Source organism: Aythya fuligula, chromosome 1 (genome assembly GCF_009819795.1).
Source record: "Aythya fuligula isolate bAytFul2 chromosome 1, bAytFul2.pri, whole genome shotgun sequence".
In the NCBI taxonomy this organism is placed as follows: domain Eukaryota; kingdom Metazoa; phylum Chordata; class Aves; order Anseriformes; family Anatidae; genus Aythya; species Aythya fuligula.
Window position 1 is genome coordinate 9,284,997 of NC_045559.1, and position 20,526 is coordinate 9,305,522.

At 35.4% G+C, this 20,526-nt stretch overlaps 1 protein-coding gene across 1 annotated transcript in view; it reads left to right on the forward strand.

The window, feature by feature from the left end:
• Nucleotides 1–20,526, forward strand: part of SEMA3A (semaphorin 3A) — a 170,986-nt gene that overhangs the window by 114,911 nt on the left and 35,549 nt on the right. The window contains 1 exon segment of the mRNA XM_032180723.1: nucleotides 20,258–20,400. Within this exon segment, the coding sequence (XP_032036614.1) occupies nucleotides 20,258–20,400 (143 nt within the window).

A 20,526-nucleotide genomic window follows, 5' to 3' on the forward strand; every position in this document is an offset into this window, starting at 1 on the left:
CACATGGTATGGAATATCCCTTTGATTGGTTTAGGTCAGCTGCCCTAGTGATGTTTCTCTCCTCACTTTTTTGCCCACCCCCTAGGAGGGTTAGAGAAAGGCCCAATGCTGTGCCACTGCTGCTCAGCAGTAGACACAACACTGGTGTGATAACACTGCTGTTCCAGCTACAAGTACAGAGTACGGCACTGTATGGGCTGCTGCCGGGAAAGTTAACATTCCAGCCAGACCCAGTACAGCTTTAAACTGTGCCCAGGCAAAGGGAAGGTGCTGAGCAGCAGCTCTTAAATACTTCTAATTCTTTTTAAAAAATTTAAACACTGTCAGGCTTGTAAAGACATTTCATTTTTTATAAATAATTAAACAGTCACCAAGCCAAATAAAGCAACGGAGACTGATTCTATAGCTGTGCAGTCAACACATTCATTTAGAAGGTAGGGAACCATACATTAGTCACTGTAGCAGTGTATATTTAATTATTGATACGGAGTTGGCCAGATGTGACATGGAGGCATTTGCAAAAACACAGCAAAATATATTGATGTTCAGGTAAATCACCTTGGATATGAAAAGTTCAGTGCCCCGGACTGAATCATGCACTTTGTTATAAGCCATGCGCATGCTCACCCTGGATGTTATTGGCACGTCAAGCAAGTGCATGGAGTTTCTCTGCACAAAAAGCTTTGACAGTCTGGGTTGGTCACAATGAGGGTCAAGAATAGTTTTGGACTCTCAGGAAAAAAAATAAAAATAAAAAAATCTTGAAATAAAATAAAACATAAAAATAATAAAAAGTAAAACATAAAAAATAAAGACATCTCCTATCCAGCTTAAGGAGTAATGGCTTTGATGTTGTATCCTACAGAGTTCTGCCTACAGGCAAAAAACATATTTTCCTTTAAATGTGCCATTACCTCCAGCCATCAGAGCCATCAGAATCCAGTGTTATTTCAAGAAAGTGTAGATCAGATCCATGATCTGTTTCCATGAACTCTTTCAGCAATAACAAAGACGAGTAGGAGGTGTGAGCAGGTTGGAGCAGCTTTCCCTGGTACGGGGAAGTTCCCCAGTTAGCTAAGTGCAGAGTTTGCTGTACATCACCCATTCCCATCTCTTCAGCCTCAGAAGCATTCATGCAAGGGCTGAGGGCATGGCTAGAGGCAAGAAGGCAGAAATGGTGGTGCAGTGTACCAAAGCAAATGCTAAGCAATGCAAAAACAATGCACTGAAGACAGTTATTAAGTTGAAGATCAGGGGAGTGGAAGGAAAGCTTGGAGCTGCCCTCATCTTCCTTGACCTGAGCACAGGGGACCTGGCTTTAAATTGCTAACATTTTGTAAAATGAATAACCATAAACATTTGTTTTAGAATCAAAACAGAAATGGGCTGCAGAAGATTGGAGAGGAAATGAAATCACAAAATACTCATTAAGGTTGTATTATGAATCTGGTTTGCACCCCAAAAAGTGAGGGACCACTGGCTTTGCTCACCTTCTTAACTAGCCCTGGAGTTAAGAGAAAATGTCAGGCTGGATTTCCAGCCTTGGTGTGGAATTTCCTTGCTTTTTGTGGGTTTAAACCCTCCCTGATTTTTTTTTTTTTTTTTTTTTTTAAAGCATACTTCTTTCCATGGCGTAATTTTTAAAGCGGGGTAGTAGCTTTGCTTAGTCCCCTGAGGTTATTGTCCTTGGTAATCTTTACTTTACAGTTACATAAACAGCTGAGAATTATAGAAGCTGAGCGACTGTTCAATAAAAAAAAAAAAAGAAATGCCCTCTTAAATTTCACAGGCTCAAAGGCAGGAAACAAGGACTTGATACTCTCCTGGAATTTATACAGAACTTTAGCCATCACTGTGTGTTGTTTCCATTTATGGCAGTTTGTAGGATGTCCCAACACTGGAAACATGCACACATAATTTTGATTGTATATTCATTGCAGAATGGAGAAATGTATGGCAAGAGGACAAGATTTCAAGTTGTTGATATGATTTTTCCTCTCTAATAACAATGTATAAAAATGTGTCAAATTGTTTAGAAATTACAGAATTAACAGAAAATTATGGAAAGTAACAGAAATTACAGAAATTAACATATGTTCTCTTCCAACTACTTTAGTCAAGGCTTAGATGTGTTCATTTATTGCATCCTTGATCTATATTTTTTCTTTGGTCAGCCACACCAAACCCTTTTCCCATCCCTATATATCCACTGACACCTCTCTCTTCTGTGACACTCCCTAAATGTCTTCCTAGTTTCTCACTTTCCAACCCACACATTGCCAATCCAGACTAGTATCCCCAGATATCCTAGTATATGGGGGTTATTTCATAAAGTGTATTTGAGATATTCTAGGAGGAAAGAGGTGATGGATGCTATGAACACAATAAATCTCCAGCAAGAAAAGAACTATTCAGATAAAGGACATTTGAAAAATCTGGGTATGAATTGGATATGAATAAATTTAGTTTACAAATCAGTAGTCAGCGAGGCAGCCTAGTAGATTTGAAGAGGAACTTTTGATAACATTTTATGTGCTCTCAGATAGTGTGCTTGCCTGACATCACAAGGGACTGGAGCAAATAGACTGTCTCCCCCAGGACTGCGTTCACACAAGTTTACATGGGAATATTTAGTCAATCTTACCAGTGAAAACAGTGAGGTTTGTTTTTCAAGGATCTCTTGCATTTAAAGTATGCATTTCTATCTCTGAACCAAATTAGCCAGCTGATATCTCCTATCACACAGGCTGCAGCATGGAACCAAGTCTTGCACTTTCCCACCACTGCTTATACAGGCATGAAAAATTCTGACCCTTGTAGGAGCAAAACATGTCCATATAAGCAAGTGTCATTTCTCACTTAATTTACCCTCCCACTCTCATTCCCATTAGCTTCATTGCTAAGAATAGTAGTAAATAATTTCACAGTGATAAATTCCATGTGTGACAAATGCTAATGTCACCTAACACAGTGCTAGGAAGTACTCAGAAACTATGGTGACAGTGGCATAATAATGTTTTTTTTTTGTTTGTTTGTTTTGTTTTGTTTTGTTTTGTTTCTTAAGTCTGTAGATCTAAATCTGAGAGTCTGGATAAGAATTTTAAGTTGCTTTTCTCTTTTCTCATTGCAATCTAACAAGTCATTTCTCTATACTTTTTTAATACCCCTCATTCTTTTTCTCTTGGAAGAAACTTAGAATTTCTGGAAGCAGAAAATTTCACTTCTTTCTTACTGTTATTACTTGATGTTTATCCTGCCACTAACCTGTAATGGTTACAACACAGGTATATTTGATCAGAAGATACTAAGGTAGTTAAACCTGGTGACTCATTCTGTCTGATAGCTGATACATTTTTCTTTATACAAAGAGAAACCTTTGAGTTGGAAACCAGAGGCCAAATAGCAGTTACAGAATTGGCAGTTGCTTTATAGTTCTTCTGGATGTGAGTAAAATCATGAAGGTCATGATTTTTACCCACCACTTCATGGGTGGGTAAAAACAACAAGAAAAATGATTGGATCCCAACAAATTACCTAAATAAATTATTTTAATTCCTTCTAACAAATAGACCTTTTTTACTTCTTTTTCCATTCTTTCTTTCTCTGTCTCTTTTTTTTTATTATTTTTTTCCTTCCTTCTTGTCTTTCTTTTGTTATGGTCATGTCTGGATCATTGTCGTCATTAAATTTAAGTGCTGTGGATAAGATTGTGTTGTACTTAGGTATGAAAAATTGGCAGACATATAGAAAAGATTGTTTTTAAGGCTAGAGTGGAAAAAGAAGATAGGAAAAAAATAATAATAAAATAAAAATAATAGTAAAAATAAACATAAAAATAGAAAGCAGAAGAGGACGTTCCTCTGTACTGACCATAAATTTTGAGAACTTTCTGACATTCCAGAGAATGTGACCTGGGGCAAAGAGACTTGCATCAATAAGCGTACTAGTCTAAGTTACAGTCACAATATGCTTGGGGAAGTTAGGGCACACATTAATTAGTCCAGTAACACCTGATATAGGATATATATATATTACATGGTTGACTGTGGTCTCATTTATGGGTTTTAGCTTGGTCAGCCTTATTATCCACACCAAAAAAAAAAAAAAGTAGCTGGGAGTGTAGATTAGAAACCATGCTTTGTTGTAACTCGGACTGTGACTCACCCTTTTTATAGAGCATATACGATCAAAATAATGAGCGAGCTCAGAGTTCAGTGCTTTGTGTATGGTTTCCAGAGGAGACCAGATAAGCTTTTCTGCTGTGCATAGAACAGTTTTAGGAAAGAAGCTTATAGCTCTCAAACAAGCACTCTGGGATATGACCCCAGTCTCAAAAAGATCACTGCACAGTTTCTTTCTAAACAGACTAGGAAATGATTGCCAGCTTTGGGGTCTGTGCTTACTCGTTGTACATTGAATTGATATATTGGTGATGTGTCTTAGACTGGATTTTATTTCTATTTCTATTTATTTCTATTTCTATTATTTTCTATTTCTATTTTATTATTATTTATTTTTATCTTTATGTTAGTCGTGAATCAGGTCAACAACCCAGTAACTCCTGATGTAAGGGTGAGACCTGGGAGTATAGCTCTTTCCTTCACCCATGCTCTGACTTTTCTGAAGATGAAATTGGACAAATGAGACAGAACAAGCTCTGGCAAATCCTAGATGTGGATAAATCAGTATACCTAGTATACCAAGCAAATTGGGTGTCCTGCTTGGGTGGTCAGAATCAAGTTTTAATGAGCCAGGTGAGTTGCTTGTTATATACACAGAAGGACAAACTTCATCTTCCACCTCCAGCTATAGATGTGTAAAAACAGGAGTCACAATCTCATCCTACATGTCTCCCACTATGTACTCTCTTGTTTATTTATTTATTTATTTATTTTACAAGGAAGGATTGATTATTTGTATGCATTAGTTTCAAAGAATAACTTGTACAGTTGTCAATGGACAACTTTGTAAATAAATGGTCTGTTTATGTAAGGAAGGTGACAAACTAAATAACTGATGCAGTAGTAGCTGCATCAATAATTTCTGCTAGAAAGCTTTCTGTACTACTTTTAGTGAATATATGATTAAAAGAATTATATCTGTCTAAACATATGAGTATAAATATAAACACTACTTACATTCATCAGTTCATAGTTAGGAATTATTCAATAGTTATTGAAAATTCTTGCCCTGGAGATGAATTTCAAGAAGAAGAAAAAAGATAATTTGTCTCTGTGAAGGCTCATCATTGCTCTGATGCTTGGAAAACAGTAACTTTTAGGTACCAAATACTGCCTTCTTTCCTGTTAACTAAAGTAACTAGCCAGTATTAAAAAAAAAAAAAAAAAGAAGAAAAAAAAGAAAAGAAAAGAAAAGTTAAGCAGAGATCTGGTTGTAGGAAATCACACAACAGAATACTAATTGATTTAAACAAAGTGGGAAAGAGTCTGTTACAGCCCCCTTCATTGAGATATGACATACATCTGATTTTTTTTTTTTTTTTTTTTGGGGGGGGGGGGGGGTGTTCTTGTGCTTTTTTATTTCCTTCAGCTCTAGCCATCATTTTAATGAGTGTTGACCTTGTCAATACCAATTTCCTCTTCCCAGGCCACCACGTTCAGAGTTTGGTGGGCATTCAATAGAGATTTACTGTTGACTGGGTAATTTGAGTTCACGTGTGTGGTGAAAAATTAGTGAGGAGAATTACCCAGAAAAGTGGATGCCATGACAATGCATGTCACCATGGTGTGACCAGCTCTGCTGACATAGGTTTAAAAAGCTCTCCCCCTGTGAAAATGGGGCCTGTTTGCAAATTAATTAGTTTCTGGCAGCAGCTTGATTGTTGACCCAAAGTTTGTAGAGTGGAAAAACAATCAGATTAGTGTGTTCAATATAAAGGCCCAGTGCAGCACTCAAATGCAGTTTGCCAAACTGTTGAAACCATGAATAGAGTGAAACAAATTCTTTTTTGAGAAGCCAAGGCAAAGGTTAAGTGTGATGTGACTAGAGCATGCTGGCTGAGAGGGAGGGGAGAGGGGGTGGGTAGAATTAGAGGTTTCAGCCATACAAAAATGAAGAGTGTTAAGCAAGTTCCATTGAATTTAATGAAATTCACAGCTTCAGACGCAGTGTTTGGCAATGTTTTAGTCTGTGGTAAAAGGAGAAATAAGATGGCTTTGTTTTGAGAAGTTTCCTTTATACAGTCTTGTCGGACTTCGGAGATTGAGACTCTAAAGACTATTAGAGACACTTCCTGAGCCTCCATGCTGTTTCTAAGCACCTGCAGACTTTTAGGTTTGTACCAGTTCCTCCCCCTCCCTGCCACACACAAACTCTCTTTATCTCTAATAATTCAACTCAAGGCTTCCATTCATCACCTCCTGTGTTTGGGCAGGTTTCTTTTAACTAGTGCTGGTGCTGCACCTCATGGGCAAGTGTATTAGAAATCAACTCTTGTGAATAGGTAGACTAATTAAAACTTGTTATTCAGGTATGGAGACAAAAGTTAGACACAAAAAAAAAAAAAACTACAGGTCAGATCTTTAGATGATTCTAGGTTAGAATATCTTCACTGCAGCCAACATATATCTACTGATTCCTACTCACTGCAGTTCTTGTCTCATGCCACTAATAATATGTTGTCTTTCTTCAATGTCTGTTTTTTGTATAAATCTGCTTTTCAACATCCATTTATGGCATTTGCTGTTATTTATACCCTTACAATATTTCCTGTACATCGTTGCAAAAATATATATTTTTATTATTATTTTCCGTGTATGTCAAATAGAAAGAATGGAAATGCAAAATGGAAACAAATATGGAGAAGACTGTACTCATGGACTACTCACATAGTTTTTTCTTCACCCAATATCTTGGCTGTGTTGGCCTGGATCAGGATACGTGATAGAACTTGGCCAATGGGAGGACAGAGCAGATGAGCTGAAAAGCACCAACCAACCCATCAAGTAGATGAGATGCTCAGTACACTTAGCAGAGCAAATAATGTGAGGATACAGCATCTTAGCTGGTTCCAACCTCTTTCACCCATTCCATAAAATTACAACTGTTAGTTTGCAATTTATGTAGACTTTGTGATTTGTTCTTGGTAATGGGCTGAACCTAACTCCCTTTACACTAACATTCCTGAACCGTGAATTGCTTGTCCCAAAAGGTACTCAGTGTTGCTTGCAATTAACACAACTGATTGCTCAAAGCCAGCACCTGATGTGGCATGTAGCCAGCTGGAAACATAATTGGCTCTTTAGATGGGCAAACATCCACTTCAGAGTGGAGTTTCTGATGAAGGAATTATTAGTTCAAAGTAAGCCAGGTATTTGAATACCTGGTCTATACATTAAACCCTCAGCTAACATTAGACACAGCTGAATTATGTTGCAGACTCAAAGCCTCCCTTTCTCTCTGTCTCCACAACTTCCCCTCCTCTTTGTTCATGAAATCGTGTAAATTCCAGTCTGAATGCTTGTAAGGCTAAGTAATTGCTTTTGTTCTTTGGGTTATTTAATTACAAATCTCAGTAGATGACAGGTTCTCTGCACTAAAGGAAGACATCACATTTGCACAGTTACAGAATCCCAACACAAATGTGTGTGGCAAATCAGTGACTGCAGATTTATTCATGTCCTCTGGGACCTGCACTGCCTTTTCAGCTTAGCATGCAATATGATTTAAATTACAGCTTGTGCAGAGCTGTGCCTTGGGATTACACTCCATGTTTCCAACTGTTTATAGTTCAGTGAGCTTTAACCTCTGTGATTCTGAAAATTAAATAATGTCACGGCTGATATCAAACTGATGGCTGGTACTAGATGGTAAGTACTGTCGTGTATTAAAGGCCTATTTTTACAACAAAGTGGAAACATCAATGTATACAAAAATGATAACACATTCAGGTAATTCATGAGAATATGCATTCAGGAGTCACACTAGCAAAGAATGGCAAAAACAATATTAAGGTCCATTCTCAAGGATATATTTCTACTTATTCTGTATTTAACAGAGTTATGGCTATTGACTATTAGAGTAGGACTGGATCTAAAACAATACTTTGTGATTAGGCAGACAGAGAATGCAAGATCAAGAAATGTAGCTAGAGGATCTGTTGTAATTAAATTTACATTTGTAAATGCATTGCAGACTTTATAGTTTCATTATTTATGAAACACTATGATATATCAAATCTTATATCTTGAAGACCTGTTTGTGCTGTACCTGTAAGACATCCTTATATTTCTATAACCTTTCAATAGAAGAAAAAAAACACCTAGTTACAAAGTGTATATTTAAATTTAACATGTATTTTCTCAGAAGATGTTATAATCTTTTTATTAATTAATTTATTTACCCCCCCCCCCCCAACATTTTAATTGATAAAAAAGATTTTAGTGATTTTTTTCTTTATTTATTTCTGCAAACCTGGTGTGTCCTGGATAGTCCTCCAGCCACTTCACTGGGTTCCTCCTCAGGTTCCACCAGGCAATACCTGTAAAACAAAAGGGTAAAACAGATGTCACTATGAGTATAATCTAGCCTTTAGAGCCTTATTTATGACAATGGTGTAAGGAAGAGAGAAAATGAAGGGAGAAGGACAAAAGGGAGAGACAAATGGATATCTGTTTTTCATTTGTAAAGGTAACATGTTTAACCAAATAACAAATAAAATAAACAAAGTAACCCCAAGTACCTTACTTACAGAATCAGAGTTCTCAGATATGATGAACAGATCACCAAAAAAAAAAAAAAAAAAAAAAAAAGAAAAAAAAGCTTGACAAATGGATCCTCATTTGATGCCTTTAAGTATTTTTATTTTTTTTTTGTCAGAGCACTCCATCCTGCATACCCCATTTTGCTGTAGTGCCAAAGTGCATTTTTCCTACCGATCTGTAGAGAGTAATAAATTACTTACTTTAGGTGTTAATGCCTAGCTTTTAGGTTTCAAAGTGGTGTCAAAAGTATCACATCCCTTGCTCTTCCATTGGATTCCATTGCCTTATATTGAAGTATCCTTGTTGGATAAATGTTAGATTTGATTTTCTAATAATCATGTAAGACAGGTGGTTTTACATGCTACACAGTAAAAAAGGAAAGAAAAGAAAAAAACTTTTATGGTAATGTTTAAAAACCATCAAGGTTCACATGTATTCACATGTATCCAATAGAAGCAATGTATTCACTTAGAAGCAATGAATACCTCATACAATGTGGTAATGAACAGATAAAAGACTACACTATTGAAATATGATAACAATGGTTTTAAGAATCTCAAAAATTATCTGGAAATTTCAGTATCCTAAAGCTTTCTGAGTAAGCCACCAAAACTGAACTGCAAGCTAATATACCTTTCTGAGCTCTTTTTTTCTCAATTGCATGATCCATATCACTGGTGGCTACAGACAGAATGTTTCACATGTTAAGGAGGTGAGATGTTCTGTAGTGTTCTCAGAGAAAATTAACCATTTTTAAAGTAAATGTAAATTCCAAATTTTGGGGACCAACAATTCCTGTATGGCATCCAACAGAATCTGATATTCCTGGTCTCTTTAGGGCATCCACAAGCATACTAAGTAAATGAAGGAAAAAATAATTCCCTTTCTGATTTGCCTTTTAAAAAGATAGGCTGCCCTGTATTTTTATCATATTCATAGGTTATAGAAAATATTATTCTTAACATAATATTTAATGTATAAATTTATTTTCCTGTTGGTAAGTTTGCAAAGTTTTCTGTTCAGATAAGTTCATCACATTTTGTAGGAAGATTTTATTAGATGAGTTGGTATAAGAAGAAACTGGACAACCTTTCAGGGACCAAGCTCTTTTTCAGGTCAGTATTAATGAAAACAGAAGAAAAGTTATTTTAAAGACTGGATTATGTATTTCGTCCATTCATTCCACACATGAAATATTTGCAAACCTCCAGTGCTAACACATTAACTGTGAATATTGTCATACATGTATATCTGACAATTGGTGTTTATTGATTCTTTTACTGCTATTTGAGAAAATACAAATTCTCTGATAAACAGTAAAAATGTTCCACTGAATGTTTCTGGATTAAACTAGGTCCTCTATGGACAAAAAACATTTGTGCAGAGGGAAGTGCTCTTGCATAGAAGAATTGTAGATACAATTCAGACTTCTCAAACTCTTTTTTAAACTGTCAGTTTAAACTTTTTTTTTTTTTTTTTTTTTTTTTTAATTGTCAGTTCCTTGCAAGCAGGAAGGAAGCATAAAGACATGAGAATAAGATCTTAAGTTTTGTGGTGTATACAATAGAAAATATTAAGTTTTTAAAGAATGGGAATTTGAACAGCAGACAAAGTTTTGCAGAAGTCAAGTAAATGTCTCTTTTATTCATTTTATGCACTGACATAAGATGTACAGAAGTACAAAGAAACAAATAATGATATCATTTTATCAATACATAATGAAGGAAACCAAGGGAACTGCCTTCAGTCAAAATCATGAATCTTGATTTCTAATGTACTTTCTGTGACTTGTACAATAAGATAGAAGAAATGTACAGAAACATCTGATAGACAAGCTCTAAAACTAGCATGGAACTATGCAAGCAAGTTTTAAAACCAATGACTTATAGTATTCAATACAAACATGTAAATGTACATAAAGAAAGCCATGTTTTCACCTTAGAAAAAAATTAGATATACCATATATGACTGAAAAAAATAGGAGGTCTATAGCCTGCCTTGTTCAGAATTACCAGTATGCTTTAAGTGATTCCTTGATATTGAACTGGCAGTGATTTTTGGCCAGTGATTTCTTGATATTGCAGTGGCAGGCCCAGTAAACAAAACTGTCACTATTGGATCTGATAATTCCCAAACCAGACACACACACACACACACAAATACACACACAAACAGAAACAGTTATTCCTTGTATTTTATATTTCCTGATCTCTATGATAGTATATCACTGTGAACACTGTCAGTCAGAGAGCACAGCTCTATTCAGTCACCCATCTCACCATTCTGTTTTCTTCCATTTTTCTGAAGGAGCTTCCACGAAAGACAGAAAAAGCTTCATAGGAGGGAAAGGTACAAAACATTCATATGAGATATTTTACATGGATTAGTGAGTCATAAGTTTTTTCCCCAACATAAGCTTTTTCCCCAACTGTACAGATGGGTTTTCATTATTATTATTATTCAGTTCTGCTCCATATTTGACATATTTTTCAGCTTTACTTTTTGTAGTTGTTGCTGTTTCCCAGACTTCTGCTGGTAGAAACCATTCCTTACATTACAATTCACATCTATTTATTATGATTTAAAACATATATATATATTCAGACTGCATTTCAGAAATATTTGGTATAATTACTGTGATTTTTAAGAAGAAAAAATTTCTTGATGTAACATTGTATCAGCTTCAACATTTTATTTATTTTTTTAAGGTAGTGAAGGAAGAATTTGTAGCACACATGAATAATAATAACAATAAAAAACAGGGGTTGTTTTTACGAAATAAATGTACATACCAATCAAATAGAGTTTGAAGAGAACAAATTTCTCACAGAGTTGTGCAAGAGGTAAAACTTTGCTATCTCAAACAACTCCAAGGTTTTCATCACACCTGTGCTATGAAATATTTTCTATTTTTTTGTCTGGTTTATTTGCTTCTGTTTTTAATTCTTTTCATGAGCAGAACTAAGTTTCACATCATCAGTAAATTAGTAAATTATTTCAGTTGGGTACTAATGTTGTTAATTCCTTAAAATGACTGACACTAAATTAATTTGGAATCACTTATTTTGCTCACATGAGTACTGAAAGAGGTTGTCATAACTGATGTTATCAAGTTGAATACCTAAGTTTGTGCTGAGGGGTTTTGTTTCCGCTTGCAGACACTTTACAGCATTTTATGTTGCTGTGCTACACTGACAAATCACTTAAAAACAGTCATTCACCCAGTCTTTCTTTTAATCTTTGCTGCCATCCTTCATTAATCTTATGTTAATGGATTTTGTGTCAAGTTACTTTATATACTAGCTGTAAAAGTTAATTATAACAACAAAACCTTTTTCATACTTTGACAAAATGACCTTAGTTTTGTGGCCTAATCTAAAGGATTTAACAAAGAAATCAAATTGCAGGAGATTGGATAAGGTAGGAAGTGGCTACATGACCATGCTCTGCTGGATCTCTGCTTGGGAACTGGCTGAGGCTGAGGATCATTTCCCGATGACTGATCATCCCTCACTGAAAAAGGAGTTGATGGCAAAGTCCTGTACAGTTTTTGACATGATGTCTGGGAGGAGATTGCTTTTACAGCTACATGACCCCTTCCACACACTTCAAATTGAACCTGGCAGTACAAAATTTGGTTGGTTTTGTCCTACTTTGAAAATAGATTATGTCTGACACAAAGGCCATATTTATTCACAATGGGGGCAGGAAAAAAATAATAATAATAAAAAAAAAAAAAGTAATACATGTGTGGATGAATGGTCCTGATGGAGACAAGGTTGAGCACTTCATGGAACTGACAGAGATATTTTAAGAGTTTAAATCTCAGGAGACATATGGAGGCTGAAGACATACTTGTCAAGCAAGTGTTGTTCAGGTTGGGGGTTCAAGCTTTTGCCAATTGTGCTGCTGATGGCTGTCCCATTTTCCCGTCAGTGAAATATGTTCACCTTGTTAATCCCCAGCCATTCCTCACATCACACCAGGGACTTGTCTCCTGCAGTATGCTGTGCCAGCAGCTGGGCTGAAGGTGCTGCTGAAGCATGTTCTTTCTGCCTTTGGGACACTTTCTTGTAACCTCTAATTTCCAAGCTATGAGATCAAGACTTAATTTCATCAAGACTTAATCACGTATCTCCCAGTATACAGGAAGACCTGGGAAAATCACATGAGTGGAGAGGAGCAGATTTGAGTTTTGGGTCATTTAAGATAAACTGCTTGGGAATCTCCAAGGACTTGTGCTCCATCTGCAGAGGTCCTCCTCAGAGTTTACAAGAGACAGGCCCATAACATGGCTCTGATTGCCAAAACTGTGTGGGAATCAGAGGCACCTTCTGCCTTCATTGTTTCCATGCTCCACTTTCTCCTGTAATATAGCACTTTTTAACACAAAGACTGCAGTCTTTAGTTTTTGTCACTAAGCCAGAGCTCTGAAGATGGAGGTAACACAGTTAAGGCACAAGCTTTCCACTGTTTTAATTTCCAAGCATCAACGTCAAGAAACTTCAGATAAACGATCGACAGGAAAGAAACAGGCTCTTAGCTGGAACTCTCAGCAGCTCTTTCTGCAGAGAGGTTAGGAAATACAGAAAAGCAAGATAAAAGTATTCCTACATGGAGATAAAATGCTGCTGGCCTTCCTTTCTGATCTGTGAAGGACAGTCGTTTTCTCAGCTGCCCAATTATTTTCTTTAAGGGACAGCTATGTCAGTTTAAAATTAACCGTGTTGATAGATATACAACACCTCAAAACATAGTCAGCAATGGGAAAGAGGTGTTAATTTTGGTTGCTGTTCTGTAAAGAGATAATAATCACCTCTTAAATTAAGCACGGTGGGTAGATCATAAACATTGTTTTGTGAGAAATCTAATTTATGTTGAGAATTAAGCTATAATTTTACTGAACTTTTGCATTCCCTTTTCTTCACCATATAATTAGCCATTCCAGGGGAAAAAAAAAAAAATGTTGTTGTCTTTTTAGAATAAAGATTTCAGAAACTGATAATTGCATCAGAGATCAACATTTTCTTCTTTCTCCTTCCTGGTGTAAACTAGTGTTCCTCACAAGAAATATCCATACTGAATTATGTCTCTGTAGCAGAAGGGGTATCAGGGTAGTGGCAGTGCCTGGAGATAAAAGCCTTGGCTGGTACTCAGGGGCTCGTTTACACAACTTAGAGGTGCTAAATACCGTAAATTAAAGTTATGCTCTCCTTGAAGTCACTTGACACCATAGCGGCTGTGACACTCGCAGCCAAAGCACAGAGAAGCCTCAAGGACTAGATTCCCGGTGCCGTGTAGAAAACTGTATCGCCAAGATGTGGAGGGATTTACATGAATAAAAGCGTCGTGTATCTTTTTATTTGCTATTCTGAAGAGTTCATGCATTGAAATGATGGAAGAATTATATGTTAATATTATTTTAATACCTTTTATTTAATACCTTTAATACCTTTTATCTGTAACAATACGTAATCTTTTTCTGTCAGAATAAAATTCACACGGATTTCCACTGAAACAGAACAGTCAAACTGTGAAAAGGAGATTTCTCTTTCAATTCTGCAAAGGGTTATGAATCAATAATAACAATAATAACAATAATAATAATAATAATAAAGACTATTAAGGCAATTAAAATTGCAAGAAACCTTAGCTAAACTTTTCATTTATTAGCCCATTTGATAATCTATGTCAGCAAAATTAGTTCCACTAGTCTCTCTCTATATATACATATATATATATATATAAAGAAGAAGGATATGATTTCTAAGAAGGACGACGTCAGAAACTATCATAGCTAACAGTATAAGAAAATCATGGTTGCTCAGAATCAATCTGGCTTGACTGAAAGACAAAAGTATCACTTTGTAAATGTAGGCAAACTTTAAAACTCTTTCTGTTGAGAATTTCCATTGCAACATCAATGAATCACCACAGTCCTTCTTACATTGTGATAGCTGCTAAGATCTCAGCCATGGTTGGTCTGCGTGCCAATCTGATGCCAGTAGTGTTGTTGAAGAGCTTCATTCTAAACAGTGACTCTATGAGACCTCTGTTGTGTTTGCCCAAGTCATTTCTTGCAAAAGATACATGAAAGTGGAAGAATTAAAATGAGAAGACTTTAGAATAAGACTATTAAAAGCTTTGGTGTTTTGTAAACTACAGTTGAGTGACTAAAACTGCAAAACAACTTAGTTTTCTCATCAACATATATTAAAAGCTTTGTCCTCTGGTGACCTTACCAAATGGCTCTGCTAAGCATATTTATGACCAATGCTATAAGTCCTCCTCTCTGTGAGTAGTGGAGCTTGCTACTCAAGATCAGATTTTCTGAGGACAGTACTTGCTTCTCTGACTTTCCTGGGTCTCAGAGGAGAGGCACTGTACATATTTATGAAGTACCGCATAGCTGTCTATGTCTGTTTTTGCTAAATTTTTAATTTCAAATTCCCTAGTTCTGTTCTTCTCCTCAGGACCTTAGTCACCCTCCAGTAATTTTCATTACATTATAGCAATTTTAGTTTTACTGTGCATAAAATTTCCCTTGTTTCTTGCTGTGAACTAGTAAATTAGTCATTTTGACTACTACTATATAATAATAGGGGCATCCAGTTCAAACTCTTTACAAAACATTTCCTGAGAGGATTGCCCTTTTGCTCCTGTCGAATGATCAAGAGATGACCCTAGCTTCTGTTCCATCAGCTAGTTCAATTTTGACAGCTAAAAGTAATTTTTGTGCTTCAAGTTTATATATCTTAATTTAAATAATAGAATTCTGTTAGAAATCCAATTTCTGTTTTTTATTGTTTCTTGCTATTTTTGACTGTGTGTGTGCATGCATGGTTCTTGCCACTAAAGAGTAACGTTTGTAAAAGAATAAATGCACATCGATTTTTCTTGGCTTTTTCTGAAGTCAAAGTGCTGAGACAAGCAAAACATGTTTCCATTACTTAACTAAGCAAACAATGGCATATAAATCATAGAGGCAGCTGGACCAAGGTGTCGTTTTCATAAAGAGCCAGATTTCTCATGAAGGACAGTTTAATGGGCTGCTGCCAATGAAATGTCTGCAAAAGTGGTAATTGCAAAAGGACACAGAAAAAGTGGCGCTAGAAAGGTGTCATGTAGGAGCTGAGAAATAGCCTCGCAGTCAGGACAATTGGAAAAAGGAGACTGAAAAAGGTGTGTGCTTTAATAATTTGCTTCTTGATGCTGATTGCTTTAAATCAAAATCTAAGTTTTTATTTTTAGCTTGTTCACATTGGCTGCAAGATCAGAGAAGTGTTTTTAGCTATAATTTTATTTTGCTCATGTTTATTCTGTGGCTTTGTTTCTCCTTTGATCATGCTTAAACATGTTTCAAACATGTTTGTTTGATGTATGCTATTTTTTAAAGGACTCTTCCACATTGTATGGTTATGTGTTGTTTTAAAGCAATGAATCATTGCAAATTATTTGCTGTCAAATTATTTCTTAAATCCAGTTTCAGAAAACATGCTTTCTGGATGTCTAGCCAATAGAAGAATCATTTTAAGCTAGAACGTGTTGAATTATTGCAGTGGCTTTTCTGAGTGCTTCACTGATTGAAGACAGTTCTAGGGTCTCAGAATACCCTATAATTCACATACAGAAATTTGAAGTCATCTTATCTATCCACAACACCTGCAGTGCACCAGCATTTACAATTGTCACCAGTGGTTTTGGATCAAAGTTTCACTTTCCGTTCAATAAAACTTGCTTGAAGTTCATTCCAGCACTTCTTATGTGGCTGTGTTAAATATGTGAAATAGGTCAACCCTGACTGAATTATTTTAAACTTCCCATGGGGAGCCTCGATACTGAACCTGTTTAATTTTGCAGGGTAAGGCCAAGCAGTCTCAATACTTGAACATACACATTCATGGATAACATTCTTTCTTCTGCTGCATGGGTGAGCAATTAGGAGAGTCAAGGACAAGACCCTCATCTGTGGACAATATCTCCCTTCCCTTCCTCATAGAGCAATACAAACATGCTACACAGTCCATGGAGAGTGCTATGTTGCATGACTGCTGGCCATCTGGCTGATTGATTCATCATGGCCCTAAACAGTTAGTTGTAAGCACAGTCTGAAAATCCAGAGCATTATGCCAGCGTGCATCAAACTTCAGATCAAATAGCACCTCAGTTAATGAAACAATAAAGAACACACTACAGATGACTAGTTTATACCATCCCACACTTTATAGGCTGTATAGCCTACTGAATTATCAAACACATTTCTCTTCTTCTCTCTGAACATGCGCACACAACCATAATATAAAATTGCTTGTATGATCATTATATTCTTTCTGAACAGAAATTAATTGTGTCTATATGCAACAGAACACGTATAGCCTTTTTTTTTTTTTTTCCTTCATTTGTTTCATTACATAGACACACAAAATGTTATATGGATGGAAGAGGGGGAAAAAAGTAACAGCAACGAGGGATGTATAACATGAAGGACCACTCTTTTATTGACTAAAACATATTGATTTAACCAGGTGGCAAAATAAACTGAGGTTTGCTCAGTAAGAAACACAAGTGTTAATCAGCAGAAGCTGTTCCATGATGTACAACAGATATGTTCTAATACAAGGCTGTATGAGCATTCTATTTTGGGGGATGTAATTAGGATTACTAATCACTAATTGTAATTCTGAATTCTTCCCAGATGAGCACTGCTAAGAAATATGTAAAAAGCATATTCACGTGCTCTAGCTATGGCCTTAGTTATATTCGACTTATTCAGGCCCCTCTCATCTGCTACCACTCTGCTAGTTATCTGAAATACATATTTTTAATCTCCAACTATTTTGTGTAATTCTTTTATCAGTTCTGCTCAAATACTAGGCTTTTGTACTGTTCTAGGTTCACTTGCAAAATTAAGGGACAGAAAGAAAAGAATAATAATATGCTAACCTGGGGCAAGTTTATATAACCTTTACTATATCAGCAATATTACTGACTTGAATGGGTCTCCCCATGGGCTCATCACAAGCCAGTGTAAAGTTAGAATTTTGATGTCTGACAATATAGTGATTTATGTTAGAATTTGATATCTTGTGATTTACAAAACCCATTGTACTGAAGACAAATCATTCAGCCATTTGGGAATGTATTTAGATTTTGGTTGAATGTTTTTTTTACCCCTTTCATTAAGACCTTAAGATTGTATAAACAACCTTATGTGTTCAGACCAGTTCTTCAGATCAAGTAGCCCAGACCAGTGTCTGGGTGTCTGTTTTCTCTGATGAATCCTTCCTCAGGTTGCCATTTGGTGATAGATCATATAAAAATAACATACATTAACTTTGTGATAATATGATCTAGATATTATTTATCTAGGGCCTCATGTCAATGTAACTTTAAGGCTAGCTTGAGTTCCTGTTTTAGAGATGGAGAGCTTAAGCTCTTTAAAGATTTCTAATGTTTTTGTTTGTCTAAAAAGATTTATTTTAATAGAGAATAGGTAATAGACACAGTTCCACTGAGATCTTTTCTGTGGTCTTTGTTGTTCAACATGTTCCTAAAAAAAAAAAAAAAAAAAAAAAAGAAAAATGGGTTGAGCAGCTAGATGAGAAAGTTTTCATACAATACTACATTATTCAACACAGTGAGACAAAGAAATACTGTGATGAATTACAAAAGGATCTTATGCAACTGGGTAGCTAAGCAATCAAATGACAAATTAAATTATTCCTGATGAATGATATAGTGAAACAACATGGGGAAAGACACGAGGAAAATAGGCCTATCTTCACATATAAAATGATGGACTGTGGACTGAGCATTACCAATCAAGAGTGAGATTCTGGGGTTATGGCACATAAAGTTCTACTAAATTTTAGCTTTCTGCTTAGAAACAGTCGAGTCTGCATTAAATGTTAGGATTTAATAGAAAAGAACCGGTAATTCAACAAAGAACATTGTATAAGAGCATCTCTATAAGAGCACAATTCACCCACAACTGCAGGAATTTCAAATGTAGGAAAATGAAGTAAGTAAGAATCATCTTCAAACCACAAAATCAGAATTAGCTTTTAGTTTATTAGATTATATACTTAGTGACAAATTGAAAAAGGACACTGTGAATTAATTCTGAAGAGATACCTGGATGGAAAATTTTTAAGAGTTAATAAACACATTAGACAAGCAGCCAAGCAGGGAATCAGATATGCTGAAAATAGCTGGAGGCAGGGAAATTATTCAGTGGAAGTATTATTTGGCCTTTGAAAGTATTATTTGGACCTACCATATTCTTAATTTGTCCCAGATAATTTCTTTTGGTTGATGCTGGAGTCTGTATATTGATCTAAGTAAACCTTGGTGTAAGTCAGTATGGCCATTTCTATATAATATATAAAAACATAAGCATAAAAATACAATGCAGTGTGTGTTCATGTAATAGACACATTTAAGCATATACATGCATATATATAAATATATCAAAAAGGTTGCTTACAAACACTGTTGTTCTTAATAAGGCAATGGGTTTCACAGGACAGCTAGTGCAAACTGGCAAAACAAATTACAATTCATTATTTCCATGACTATATGGCAATAAACATACACTGAAAAGATGTTAATACATGACACTGAAATAGCTTATAATTTCACATAGGAACAGGACTCTTTGAGCAGTTAAATATAGTTCACAGTTAATTATCCCAGCAGGATGTAAAATGGCTATAAAACAGATTGGTAAATCTGTTGGATATGCCTTCTTTTTCCAAATATAGTGAAAGATACCAGCTGAAGTATCTCTGTAAAATAGTGATGAGACAGATTCACCACTGACATAAATTTACATTTATGATTTTACAAACTTTTATCCCAAAACTTCTTACTGCCATGTGTTTTTTTTTTAATAGCTAATAAGTGTGTTTGCACCTTAAACATTTTCATTCTTCGTCAGCAAATAACATCATCAATCTAATTGTCAAGAAAAAAAAAAGTTTTCTAAAAAAAAAATCTTTAAAAAATAACAATACAATATTTTAAGAACTCGAGTAGATTAGTAGATACTTTTTTTTTTTTTTTTTTTTTTTTTTTTTTACAATAGGACACTCTTTTCTTGTTATAAAATGCTTTCTTTATATATTCTTCTTTATTATGATTGTCTCATTATTTATCTTATTTTATGAAAGACTTACAGAAATATTATTGATCAAAAGTCAAAGCATCCAAACAAAAAAACAAAAATGTCAATAATATCTACATTGAATTAGGAAGCCATTTCCATTCATTTATGAGATTCCATGAATATTTAGTTGCTCCAGTGATAAGGTTAAGGTCAGTCCATTAAATATCTACAGTAAACGTTTATATGTATTAGAGATAAAAAGAATATAAATGTCACATTATAGGTAATGACATACCTAATTTGGATATACTTCTTACTTGATGCAGAGATTGATTCTGGGGAAGCAAAGTCACATTTATTTGACGTAAGGAAGGTAAGTGATTTTATTCATGGTATAGTAACACATACAATGATATTGTCTTCTCAGATCCTAGATTCATTAGTGCTCACCTGATACCAGAAAGTGATAATCCAGAAGATGACAAAATCTATTTCTTCTTCCGTGAAAATGCAATTGATGGAGAGCACACTGGAAAAGCCACTCATGCCAGAATAGGGCAGATCTGTAAGGTAAAATGATGTCTTCTTTGTGTGAGATTGAATGTACTAGCAGGACACCGGCAATTTTGGAAACTGCATTTTCATGCCTGTAAACTATTCAGTGTTAGCCCTGGCATTGTAGTGAAGCAGAGTGAT